This window comes from Drosophila eugracilis, unplaced genomic scaffold (assembly GCF_018153835.1).
Source record: "Drosophila eugracilis isolate 14026-0451.02 unplaced genomic scaffold, ASM1815383v1 contig_90, whole genome shotgun sequence".
Taxonomy (NCBI): domain Eukaryota; kingdom Metazoa; phylum Arthropoda; class Insecta; order Diptera; family Drosophilidae; genus Drosophila; species Drosophila eugracilis.
The window spans coordinates 6901316-6914473 of NW_024573812.1; the positions used below are offsets into that span (position 1 = coordinate 6901316).

At 48.6% G+C, this 13158-nt stretch overlaps 3 protein-coding genes across 3 annotated transcripts in view; 1 reads left to right on the forward strand and 2 right to left on the reverse strand.

Annotated features, from left to right (window-relative positions):
* The first annotated feature begins 426 nt into the window (after nucleotides 1-426).
* Nucleotides 427-13158, forward strand: part of LOC108112641 (protein prickle) — a 62582-nt gene continuing 49850 nt past the window's right edge. The window contains exon 1 of the mRNA XM_017222757.2: nucleotides 427-1273. Coding sequence (XP_017078246.1) covers nucleotides 1236-1273 — 38 coding nt within the window. The 5' untranslated portion in view covers nucleotides 427-1235. The remainder of the gene's footprint in view (nucleotides 1274-13158) is intronic.
* Nucleotides 1443-8271, reverse strand: LOC108112070. Its single transcript, XM_041819718.1, has 11 exons — nucleotides 8152-8271; nucleotides 6833-8089; nucleotides 6596-6766; nucleotides 4901-5515; nucleotides 4538-4824; nucleotides 4002-4041; nucleotides 3730-3830; nucleotides 3350-3563; nucleotides 2102-2988; nucleotides 1733-1877; nucleotides 1443-1663 (listed from the first exon to the last, which is right to left on the reverse strand). Exons 1-11 carry the CDS (start codon nucleotides 8165-8167, stop codon nucleotides 1542-1544), a joined length of 3855 nt encoding a protein of 1284 aa, XP_041675652.1. The 5' UTR covers nucleotides 8168-8271; the 3' UTR covers nucleotides 1443-1541.
* LOC108112647 (serine protease inhibitor 42Dd) lies at nucleotides 3567-5604 on the reverse strand. The gene is given in 5 exon segments (XM_017222762.2): nucleotides 3567-3830; nucleotides 3892-3969; nucleotides 3972-4041; nucleotides 4538-4837; nucleotides 4839-5604. Coding segments are annotated over 5 exon segments (1221 nt in total). The 5' UTR covers nucleotides 5499-5604; the 3' UTR covers nucleotides 3567-3717.

The window sequence follows — 13158 nt, forward strand, 5'->3', positions numbered from 1 at the left end:
GAGGGGCAGCACTTGTGGCATTTGTTTTAAAAGCGCTTGCACCACAGCCATGCCTCATGCAGCAAGCACCATGCACCATGCACCTGCTGCAGTTCTTGCCCCTTTCGGGCTGGGCTCTTTAAAATTCCGCTCACCAGGCGCAGAAACAAAGAAAACTTGTCAGGGGGCAGCCGCTGAGTTCTAACAAAGGGACGAGCAGTCGCGAAGTTTCGGAGGGAGCAGCGCAGCGCCGCGCGGTCATTACAATTGCAGAAACAGACAAATATATCTGCCGGCATCTGTTCCCGGTATTTTTAGATTACCGGTATTTGGGCAGAGCGGAAGCCCCCTGTAGAGAGCGAGAGAGAGCGCCAGCTGGGGAGTTCGGCACTTTTTGGAGTTCGTCTTTGGGGCCGATCGGCGATGGGTTTCAGTCTGCTGCGCGCCTCACACGACTGCTGAACTCGCGGACGGGCGCATGCGCAAGCGAATCGAACGGAACGAAGTGAATCGAAACGAAACGTAACGGAAAGGAACGGGACGAAACGGCTCGAGGACGGCCCCCGCGTTTTTGCGTTTCTACGTTTTTGCGTTTTGGCGTTTCTGCGCTTATCAAGTGCCGGGAATCGGTGAACGGGAGTCCAGAAATCGGGCAGCTGTCGCGTGCAGTGGCCAAGGAGGAAGGAGCTTGAAGTGCCTGCAGTGTCTGTGTGTTTTTTATAAGCGGCCGGGAAATGTGCATCAATTATTTTAAATGGCCAGAAAGCGGTCACCACCCACCCCCTGCCGAATGTCCCCGGCCACATGCATAAATACAATTAGGCCGAAAGATCGGGCCTGGTCATAGCCAAAGTTAATTCGGTGCGCGAACCAGTTTCCGCCGCTGCCGCCAATATCGACAGGCACTCCGCGAATTTTTTCACGAGCGCGCCAAGAAATAATAAATACGCCTAAGCTCAAATTGTTGTCAGTTGGCTCGGCTTTTGGCTCTTGTTGATTTATGTGCCCGATTAAAGGAAACAACACAACGCAGTCAGCCGAGAAACCGCAGAATAAGATAATAAATATAAATAATGCCACAAGGCACCACACCCCCACCCCCACACACCCAGTGTCACCAGTGTGACCAGTGATCAGTGATCAGTGATCAGTGAAATACCTATGAATGCAAATCAAGCGAAAAGCCAAGGCAAAAGACTTCAGCTGATAAAACGCCAGCGATAAGAAGCTCGGATATATCCTCAGCTCCCTCAAACATGGATAACCCAAATCAAATGCCCGTCGAGCTAGAAAGGTGAGTCTCAGGCCAGGATTAATAAAGAACCTTAAATGTTAGACATTCATTCAGCCGTTGGATAAATAATCCAGCCAGTTTCATGAAACTTGTTAATTCTTTCGGGTGACAATCTAATCTCGGAATATCTAAGAAGAGTCTTTTGTTTGAAGGCAATAAACAAACTCAATTTGCATTTAGCTTATATTTTGCTTTGGGATTGCGGAACATTTGGCTGCTATAAACAAAATGATTAACAGATTAATCAACTCTGCACCTCCGTCTGTCCTCAGACATAGGCGTAGTTGGCAATGTGTCCGATGAAGGCGATCGAGTCCTTGTACTTGATGGCAAACACAAACGGATGATCCGCCTCGAACTTCTTGGAGCGCGAGAAGAGACCCTTCAGTACTGTTTTGTTGGGTTAAGAAATTTGATTTAATTTCCAATCCTGGGGCATCTGTGTTTATAGCTACTTACATCCACTTTCCAGGGGCTGCTCCACTCCCGCCTCAGTCACCTCCACGTTGGCCTTGTGCTCCACTGCGTTAATGAAATGGCTAACGAACATGCGGTACATGTTGCCGAAGTCGCCGTCCCTCGAGAACATCGTGTGGACGCCCAACTAAATTTATAGGTTAATATTAGTTTAACTGCTCAGATAAACTCTTTAATAGTTATTTGTAAAAGGAAGCTTCTGTCTTTTAATGGCCTTTCCATTTGTCAATCAAGTGCTAAATAAATTGATTGGTGATCAATGTCATAGAAACCTCGCTTAATCGTTGCATGAAAGGTGTGGCAGATTGTGAAATATTTCTTAGAAGCAACTCAGACAGATGATCTACTCACCTTCTTGAACGGTCCCTCCAGACCCACGCCAAAGGTAACGCTGAACTTGGGCAGCAGCACCTCCACCTTGTGCTGGCTCATAGCTCCGATCTCGGCCAGCAGATTCTTCCCGGACAGCGACTGCTGCAGGGCTCGTAATCCATCCTTGCGATTCGGCAGCAACAACAGCATGGAGAAGTCGGAGTTCTGGTAGGGCAGCTCCACGACCTTGGCGTCCAGAGAGTTAACCTCGGCGTAGTTGAAGTTTTGCAGTGTCCACATGGTGTCTACCTTGACAGACTGTCCACTGCCAGTGCGGAAGGAGCGCTTCTCGGTCTTGTCCAGCCTGAAGGCTTTCTGCCAGGCGGCGGAGTAGGACACCCCGTTCACGATTACACCCTCGGTGCGGTCGTTGAGCAACTCTGGGCGGAGGATGTCAGTGATCTTTCCGTTGGTCTTGGTGGCCACAGCCCTGTTGATGCCGTCAGCCGTGCGCTTGTTGTACGGCGGATGGAAGTCCAGCTTATCGATGTTCGAGTCGAACTGGCGCTGGGCCACGTCCCGGAAGGATCCCTTGTACTCCAGGTTCTCGTTGATGTAGATATTGTTGGCCAGTCGGAAGTTGTTGTCGCGCGTCAGTGACTGCTGGTAGCTACCACTCCGCTGGCTCACCGCATCCGCATCCCCTGGTCCGAGTCGCAGTCCTTGCTGAAGCTCCGAAGCCGTTTGACCCTTGGCCCCCACGAAGGCCAGTGCCATGGAGCTCTGGATGGTGGCCGGCGATATGACCAGATTCTCGTTCAGGTGGTCGGCACCCACGGCATTGTAGAGATCGGCGGCCAGCAAGTTACGATCGCCAGCGGCATCGTACCCCAAGGTTTTGGCCTGCGACACTGACGCCACAAGAACTAAAAGTATCGATGCGAAACATAGCATTAGTGGCAATTTGTTTTCCAGGCTCCGCCCCGCCACTTGACTGTGCACTGAGCGAAATTCATAGCTGTAAGTTCTGGAAATCAATCTATGATTTCTTCATGTGATTCCTAGATTTGAGAATCTCTAATTGAGAAAATAGTTGTGAAAATTCCACAAAAATATCATTTTTATCACCTTCAAGATGTTAATAGAATATAGAATATATATATGTCAGTATATATCCATAATTAATCCTCCATTTTCAATGATTTCCCAAACTAAAGATTACTAACAACCTATAACCACGACGCTTTCTCGCTGTGCATAAACCAGATCGTTTAATTGGGGGCTTACGTAATAGGCAGCTGATGATGACAGCCATGGTCGTCACATAAATTGTTGATGGGCGTCTCCTGGTCCGCTTGATTCGCTTTTGAGATTCTCGGAGCTCGTCGGAATGTGTACTGAAATCGCGGCGATCGCCGAGCGGCCTTACAAGCTGTTCCAAGTCAGACTTAGACGCGAGTCGCAACTCTCGGGCCCCGAAATCCGAAATCAAATACCGATCGAGTGTGTTTACAAATCATTTGTCACCTTTGGCATGCCGCGGGTAATTCTGTTTATTTGCCAGAGATTCGAGCGGGGCTGATAAGGCGATAACCTCGCTTAGAGCTAGCATTGGAATCGAGTATTGGGTAAGCAGCAGAGAGAGAGAGCGAGGCTCAGATGTCGACGATGTGGCCGGCCAGCAGCAGGGTCTTGTCATTGCCGATGGCATAGAAGAACGGGTGATTGATGACCAGGGGCAGGGCTCGTCGGAATAGATCCCCAAAGGCTGCAGTAAAGAAACGGACAGAGGGTTAGAGGGCTTCTCAGCCAGTGCCATGGTCACTTACAAAACGAATCCCCAGCATTGCCGCCTTCCTCCTGCAGCTCCAGGAGGCCGCTCTGCACCACTGCTCCCAAAGGGGGGCAGAACTGGTCAGAATGGAGCTGAAGACCTCACTCAGCTGGACCTCTGATGTGAACAGCTTCGCCAGTCCCAACTGCAAAAGAAATGATGACAAGGAGGTTGAGTTTCTCTTTCAGTTTTCCTATCACCATCCATATTCAGTGGTCCAAAGAGATGTTCCTCATTATCCTTATTAATGGTTTCTCCGATTTTATAGCCTTGCACTTATTTTGCCACTTAACTTTAACTAAGATAATGAAAGTAACTAATTTAGGAATATTTAATGCTAATTTTCGTAAAGGGGGGAACTGTATCTCAGTTGGGAAAATACTTGACTTTTGGAATCAAGAAAGTTAAACTAATTAAAGAATCTTTTTGTAGCTCTTCATAAAAAGCCACTTACGTAGAACAACTTCTGATCAAGAAACCAGCTTATTAGCTGGAAATTTACTATTAGTATCTCAAACTCAACTTCTAGTTCTTAGTTATGATGCCTTAAGAGGGTGATCCCCCTCTTAGGATCTCAGGGCATACAAGCTCCTGTCTCATTACTGGTCCTACAAGAACTTTAAAAATACTTCTCAGCTCACCTCTTCCAGCACTCGTTTCAGTGCAGAGTGGACCAAAACTCTGAACTTGGGCAGTGTGAGGGCCACCTTGCGCTCCTGGAGCTGGCCCCTCAGCTGATGGAGATCGGACTGGGCCAACTTCTTCTCCAGTTGGGCCAGGCCATCCGCACGGTTTGGGAACACAATGAGCATGCTGAGATCGGCAGTGGCAAAGGGCACCTCTATGAGTTGGGCATCCAGAGCGGGCACCTCGGCGTACCTGTAGCGGTGCTGGCCAAACATGGCATCCACCAGTCTGGGACGGTTTCCTCCGTTGAAGAAAGTTGATGCTCTGCGTCTCAGTCGGATCGAAGGCCCAAGCCCAAGGAGCTCGGAAGGTGATACCGGAAATATGTAAGAAGGGCGTGTTGTGCTCGGCCAAGGACTCCAGCTGCGAGGCAGTGACGAGCTCTCCGAGGCTGAAGTTGCTGCGGCTGAGGAAGGAGTAGTTGATCTCCTGGGCCGCACTCGAGGCTGTTTCCCAATACAATCGGTGGCAGCCAACACCCAGTCGCGAGGCCAACGCCTCAAAATCATCTCGGAAGTTGAAGGTGAAGCGTTGCTGGGCGTAGAAGTCGCTGAGCAACCTCAAGCGACAGCCAACAGCAGCCGACTGCTTTAGGTCCGACAAAAGTCCCTGGATGTCCTGGACCGCTAGTTTCGGAGCCATTGCATGGGTCAGCTCCAGAGCTTGCCGGAGTTCCCTTCCGGAGTCCGCGGAACTGCCCGCATAGAGCAGACTCAGTGCCGCCTGTATCAGCAGGGGGGAAACCACCACATTTGTATCTGGCTGGCTCAGGCCCAATTTGGTGGTTAGGCGTAGGCCAAAGCGTTGATTCGAGGCACTGGCTGCCGATCTGGCCGAGAGCTCTCCGTCGACTGGAAACGATGGCGCTATGGCCAGGCCCACAAGCAGGCCGGAAAGTAGTCGCCAGTGGATCATGTTTGGGAAATGCCAAGCTAAGTCTAGTGTTAATGTTAATGATCCAATGGCTTACACTCAACTAAGCTACGCGCTCATTCATGGAAATTCAAATTATATTGAGACATTGAGGTCATTGATTGGAGAGGTCCAAAGCCAAGCTCGTCACTGAAGGTCTCTGGCGATACGGGGGACTCTGTTAGAGGGAGAGTTCCCAAATTCTCTGAGAGATTCAGTCAACCGCAGAGCGGGAGATTCTATCCAGTTTTCTTATCGCTCTCAGACAGTTTTCAAGTTCGCATGCTTTCTAGCTCTCAATTCGACACTGCAAAACAAAACATTGCAAAGAGTTTGTTTTGCTTTTAAGATGTTTGCTTTATGAAATGTGAGTAATTCTGGCTAGGACATGGTGATGCATGTTTAGCTGACTGAATAATTATCAAAATATTTTGAAAAAAGCGAAAATAATAAATAAAGTGACTAAAGTGACCAGATACCAGACCAAACCTAACATCATTCCTCACTATCACTACCCAAACCCTGCACTGGAAACACTTTTAAGTTGAGTGTAAAGCAACCTTGAGTGAACGCTATTAATTATGCCCAGTTTTCATCGGGTATTTCAATTACTCATCTCGCAGCCTCACTGTTCTCAGCCTCGTTCCGCCCCCGCCGTGGGTTGCCCTGCGTCCTATCCGCTGGCTCCCCAGTCAGATCTAGTGCGCATGAGGAAGTTTCGCTCATTTTGAAAAATGATTGAGAAATCCGCCTTTGATTTACGGCCGTGGAGGCGGGGACGGCAGGAGGCTGGCGGTGGGGACTAAACGGGTTTGCCAACTTACAGAAGCGGGCAAAAACCATTCGCTGGGAATCCAGAATAGCCAGCTGCCTCGGCCAATAGCTGGGAAAAGGCACAAGCTGCTGCTGCTCCGGATCGGAATCAGAGTCGGAATGAATGGTTGAGGTCGTATTGGTCTTATCAGGGCGGCGAGGTTATCAAAGATCAGTTTTCCATAAATACAGCTTTTGACTTTATTATTATTATTGTTTCTGTTTTTGTTTTTGCTTAGAAATGCAGCGAGCGAAGGCTCAACTCGGAAACGAAGCCTTCTTATCCTAATTCCTATAACCTTCTACTATTGGCTCATTTCTTTCGGTCATCGGCGTGGGAAACTCCACGTGACCCATGAAGAGCACTGAGCTGGGGGTTCGGAGGGCAAAGACGAAGGGTCGGTTGGCAATGAACTCCTTGGACTTCGGAGGCAGCGACAGTGGCACAAACTTGGCATCTGCGAATGAGGAAGAGGGTCATTAGTTTTTGGAACTTTTGGTCTTGAGAGTGGTTCTGAACTTACAGGAAGCTGCCGAGGCCTCGGTTCCCGCCTCGCTCACATCGATGAAGGCCTTCTGCAGGATCCTACTCACTCGCACCGGTTGGTCTAGCAATTTAGTCACCTGCGAGCTGGGCGAGAACATCTGGCGGATGCCCAGCTGCTTCAGGGGCTCCGTCATGTCCTGCTCGAACTCGATCCTAAACTTGGGCAGGTACACACGGGTTGGCTGTCTACTCAGGCGGTAGGAGATGCGGTTGAGATCGAATTGTGGACGAGACAATAGTTGCTCAAGATTTGCCAGACCGTTGGGCTGATTGGGCAGCAGGATCAACATGCTGGTGCTGCTGTCCTTGTAGGCCAGTTCCAAGGCAGTGGCATCCAGTTCGGGCAGATCGGCCAGGCCGTACACATCGTCGTTGTACATCATGGCCACCTTGGAAGTTCTTCCGTCGGAGTGGTGGAAATCGAAGGGCTGCGTGTCCATGGTGGCAAACTCGCGCTCCCAACGCCCCTTGAAGTAAACGGCGTTCACCAGAAGGGCCTGTGTCTGGGAGTCAATGTCATTGGGTGCGACTAACTCCCGGATCCTGTTCCGTGTGGCGTCCGACACCCAGGCGTTGATCCTGGCCGCTGTGTCCTTCCCGTTCTGCATGTCAACGGGTTCCGTGTCGGAGCTAAAGTAGAACTTGGCATAGTCATCGTAGCTGCGATTAACGCCCCCCAGCATTCGGTTGTAGTAGACCCTGGTGGCCAGGCTCAGATCTGCATCGTCTATGTGCTCCTTGAACTTGAGCACTCTCTCGAAGTCCTGGGACACTTTCATACTGTCCTTTCTGAACTCTCCGCCCTCCTGCAGTTCGCGGAAGGTCTTTCCTTCCGAAGCTCCGTAGATCATGGCCAGCAGGGAGTGCACGGAGAACGGCGAGAAGACCACATTACGCTGACCCTGAGGTCTCACGACTTTATGGAACAGCTTCGCGCTGAAGCGGTCCATGTAGCTGAAGGTGGGTGGCGGGCGATTGGGTGGCGTGGTGGTCGGCTGTTTTTCGTTGAACATTACCTCCTCCACATCGCTCAGGGCTTGTTGGTTGTTCCTGTGGTTGTTGTTATTGTTGTTGTTGTTGATGTTGCCGTTCTGTGACCCCCGGTTGTTTGGCAGTGCTCGAGTGCCCAGCTGTGGTCCTTGAGGAAAGTTATTACGTGGTAACCAGGTATCAATGTATTCCTGTGCCAGTGTCTGGGCAGCCATATGGAGACCTATTGTCAGGAGAAGGATTGCTGGAAGAAAAGTGAGATTAGAATTGGCTCTTTAAGGAGGGTCTGAGTTTTCCGCCACTCACTGGCTTTGCTCGCCATTTCTCTTATCTGCAGTTCCAAGCTGAAAAGTTACTTAAATGAATTTATTCTTCCGATCCGCCGATCAGCTCGTTTTCAGCTGCGCTACAAAACTGATCGTTGCAAAAGCGATCGCCAGCAGCAGAGCAGCTCCGCGCTATCTGGGCTTAGGGAGAGAGAACCGGTCCAGAACAATGCCCGACAACTATGCTCCGGAGAAGCATTCGCTGATAATCGAATCCAATCGCATTGCTTGGCACTGAGTCGGGCTTCAACTCTTTCTTATTTAGCTGGGGAAGCCTCTCTTTCCAGCTGGGAAAAGCCCCGGCAACGATGATTACGATTATGGGGTTTATATATATACATTCTATGATATGGTATATGGTCAACGTAGTAGTTGAGGGGGTGCAGCAGGCGCTACTTTTCCCGACGCTGGCATCCTAACCCACGACTAGCGTGGGCTGCCGTTCTACCTGCAATTGCCATTTCATTGTCATGACTGTGAGTCACCTTTTGGGACTCGGAGAGGGAAACCTGTTTAGTTTTCCGTTTATTTATAGATGCACTATCTCGGGTCCAAATCGACTCATAACTCCTGCATTTCCTGCTGACATTTCCATGCTGCCGCCTATTAGATAACTTTTCCATTTTAAAGACCCGACCATAAATATAACCGCGAGAACTAATTAAGAAAGCCCCAGTGGCGGGAGAGAGAACCCCCAGATTCCCTGCATGCCTAATTATGTAAACCCGCACACGAAATGCATTTCATATCAGCACTTTCCCCCTCATCTCCGACCCGATGCCTCCACCAATCTGGTTTACGGTGACCCAATTGCAGGCGGCCGAATGTGTAAACATAATTTACTCCAATTAGAGTGCCATGCCACGCCCCTCCTGCTCCTCCGCCGTTGGTACGCTAGTCTGCCCCTTGGAAATTGGGGCACAGGCGGAGTGCATCGCTGATATGAGTACGAGTGCGAGTACCGGGCCAGAATGCAATCGATAAGTGGAGTGGATGCCCCCGGGGGAGGAATGTTTGGGGAGCAGTCTAGTTAATTGCGCTGCACCAGGTGGGCTAGGTTTCGGAGTTCGGGTCCGGTTCGGTTCTTTCCGTTTTCCATTCAACTCTTCCGTGTGTGTTTGCTCTGGCTGATAAGGGGTCTAGTGTTTTGCCCGATCAAACAAAGGCTGGTCTTATCTCAGGGGCTACGGAGGTGTCTCCACTCCACGATTTCATCTAGCCCTGCGACTGGCAGTTGTTTCCGCTTAAAGCAGCCAGCTGCATTTTGTGGGTTTTCCCCAGCAACCACTTCTAATTGTCAACTCAAGAACTTTAGTTAGGTAAACAATAACAAATAATGCTTAAAATAGGCAAAGCTGGTTATGAATAAATGGAAATATTTCCAAGAGACAGCTCTTAGTTTAAGCTGGCTTTATATAAATACATAAGTTAATTCTAATGTTTTGAAAAACATGTAATATGAAATGCCTTTTAGAGACCTAAAAGGGTTTAGACCTGACTTAGAGATTAGAAAAGGTTTCAAATCTAAATTTCAATTTAAATTCTTTAAATGGGAACCTATCGAGTTTCGAAAATGAATTCCTTTTTATCTGGAATAAATTATTGAATTTGGTTTTCTACGTAAATGGTTTTCTCGTAAATGCCCTTCTAGAACTGATTTGAAATTGAATTTTATGGAGCATTACAGCCGTATCTTGGTAATACATCTGCTTTAAGCTAATATTTAAAAACAGTAAGTGCTAAGTACTTAATCACGTCAACATTAAGCACTTCTCAAAGGCTTATCACAGCTCTTAGTACTTTCTTGGCACTGTATCAACATTGCACTTATTGCTCTTCTTGTGAAATAAAAAGCAGAGGAAATTCTTGTTAACTCAATCACTTTGTATCAATCTGTAAATTCACTCGTAAATTTATAATCATTTTTACAGAGTAAAAGATTACAAATAGGTCTTAGCTTTTATCTAAAGGATTTTCCTCTGACTTCTTAATCTGAAACATAAGTTTTTCCGAGGAATCTTACTTTCCCTCTGATCCGCAATAAAAAGCTTGTTCGCTTTTCCGAACCTATTCTGACCAATTTGCATCAATTACGCGGCCAATTACCCAGCCACCCCCGCACCACAGACCGCAGGTGGCGACAGAAACCACATGGAAATGTGGCAAGTTGTCACCGGAGTGTTGCCTCAATTAGCGGCAACATGTTGCTGCTGCGCGACCGCAAGAGCAGCTCGCAACTTGCAGCTGACTTTGGCTGCAACTCATTAATTTCCACATTGACGGAGAGTCAGATGGCCATTGGAACGGGAAGGGTGGGATGGGTTGCAGTGCAGAGCGGAGGTGGCAAATGAGGAGCGATTGCTGTCCGTTGGCGGCACTTACAGCAGAATCGCATTAAATTACACATCGGCCGCACGATTTGCATATAATTATGGCGAATAAATCATAAAGCCGCGGCCTGGCCATCACAATATTTGCACATGCAATTTGCATCTGGAGTTTGCCTCTTATGTGTGTTGGCCGTCATCTGTGGCAGCACGTTGCTAACGAGCTGAGCGAAAAGCTTAGATTCCGCGCATCCGGAGCAGCATCAATTAAGGCGACATAAAGGAAACTTATAATTTCCATGAGGCCTGATCATAGTCGGCATTCCTCGTGCCACAGCCTTTCCCTTCCTTTTCCTACTCAGCTCGCAGCTTGCAGCTTTTAGCAGCGTTTATAGAAATTGCCAGCCCACCAACTCCCCCTTTTCTTCTTTGAAGTTTGAATACACTAAGAGAATATTATATTAACTGAATTGTTGAAAAGAAAAGATGGCAAGTTGGATATAGATGCATCTAAAGCCTAGCCAGCAAACCTTAGGATGTGTTAGCCTTGAATCCATTGATGCTTCTATGATGGATTCATTTAAAGAACTGCTTATATCCTCTCCAAGTCAATCTTTTTTCTCTCTGTGCACTCCTTCAGAATGGACAGCATCCGTGGCTGAAGCTTCGGGGGCGGGGTAATCGCTGTTTAAATTTGTACTTCGTGATGCAATCATTCTGAATGTCAGAGAGACCAGCGCTGTATCTCCTGCCCCCGACTCGCCATTCGTATGTTAGGCGCCATAATGGGTTAGCACACACACACACACACACACATATAGGTAAGAGCTGGGCTAGCTAACACACCCACACTCTGGCAGAAAGTTGAGGTCAGCAGCCACCAGTTGTTTTTGGCCATTGTTCGAACTCCTTTTTTGGGTTGGGCCTGCACTCTGCGTGTTCTTTATTGATCTAAATTTGCTGCTTGCAAATTTGTGGCTCCTTTTCGGCGGATTTGCTGGCCGCTTATCGCTGGAATTCCGCTGGCACTGGAACTGGCATTTGCATTTTGGCCAATTCCTACGATTCCGTCCATTCCCGGCCAATTGCTGTAATTTCCTTATATATTTAAGCCGAGCTAATGAGCCCAAATCTTTGGCTTTGCCATCTTGGCTGGCCGTGGGCCTCGGTCTGCCGTTAAAATTGTAATCAGTTAACGCTTAATTGGGGTCGCGCCACGCCTCTTGTTGGGCATGCAATGGCAATACAATGGGGGAATCAGAAACACAGATCAGCCGGAAGAACCGCTAAGCTAACTGCTAATGCCGCCGACCAGCCACTACTAACAACTATGGCATTTTGTTTATTCGATGTTTTTACTACTTGACTTGCCAATATATCAAAAGAAGCGGGGAAAATCACAGCGACGGCCGGGGGGAAACGAGCGGAACCCTTTCATTAGAGGAAAAACTAAAGCGAACAGCGCCAACGAGAAAATAATGATGAATTGCGGTATTATCGCACGGTAATACGCCGTGAAGGAGGCCCAGAACCACATAGGAACCGGGAAACTGGAGCACTTGCGCACGAACAGGGCCAGGGCAAGAAAGTCAGAGTATCAGTCAGAGAGTCGGAAAGTTGGGGAATCGGACCGAGCTTGGGCCAGACCCAAGACAAATATGTAATTGGCCTGGCCGCCAGACACGAAGGTGCGCTGGTATCACGTACTCCTCGGCAACGCAGAGTCAAGCTCAAAATGCATCGACACGATGATTTATTTGCATTTCAAAAGCCAAGAACACCACACTGAGAGAAAATCCTGATCAAAACTGCATACTTATGGGAAGGATCGTTGCAGGGTCTTTAAGAATTTAAAACTCTGATCTTTGTTTTTGATAGATTTCTTCCTAACTTCGTAACTTAATCGCTGTTTAGCTTGGTGTGAAAGAAAACCAGTAGTTAGTATGTTAAGCTCCCTTTCTTTCAGTGTGGCAGAGAAGGAAAATCCAACACGTAACCATGGCCAATTTCCCGAACAACTTAATTGAATTGGGCTGTGGTGGGGTGGTGCCGTCCAACGCAACGTATACGCAATACCAGCTCGTCCTCAGCCAGCTCCGCCAGTCTCATTTGCATTTCGCATTCTGCACGCACAGCCAGCCGTCCCATAGATCGACCTTAGATGAATAAAGAACTCCTACTTAATTCCCTTTGTATGCCCAGCACACCGACCCACCCAGACCAGGCCTTCAACCTTAGCATTTTGCCAGAGACCCAAAAGCCGAGACCCGAGCTATTCATTCCCGTTTCGCAATTAAAGTTGGACTCGCCAAGTCCGCCGAATGCAACGCCCAAAAGCCTCTGCAGCGGATCCACCCAAGACAATTGCATTTGACATTTAGGCAGCTGGGCCAAGCCGGCACAGAAACCAATTTAAAAGCGTCAGGGATTTGAGCTTGGTCTTAGCTGATTCGCTTTTGTTTCGGTTCGCTTTCTGCCATAATCCAGCTGAGGCCCGATCGCTCTCCGCCTCTGGAGCCGCACCTTTGTCGGTTTGTCGGCCTGTCAAACTGGAAAACTGGCCAAGAGCACTCGCCTAACCGTTTTGACAATTTACCACCAACTCGGTCTTGGATTTGGACTTCGAATCAAACTCGCGCTCGAAGTCGAAGTTGAAGTAG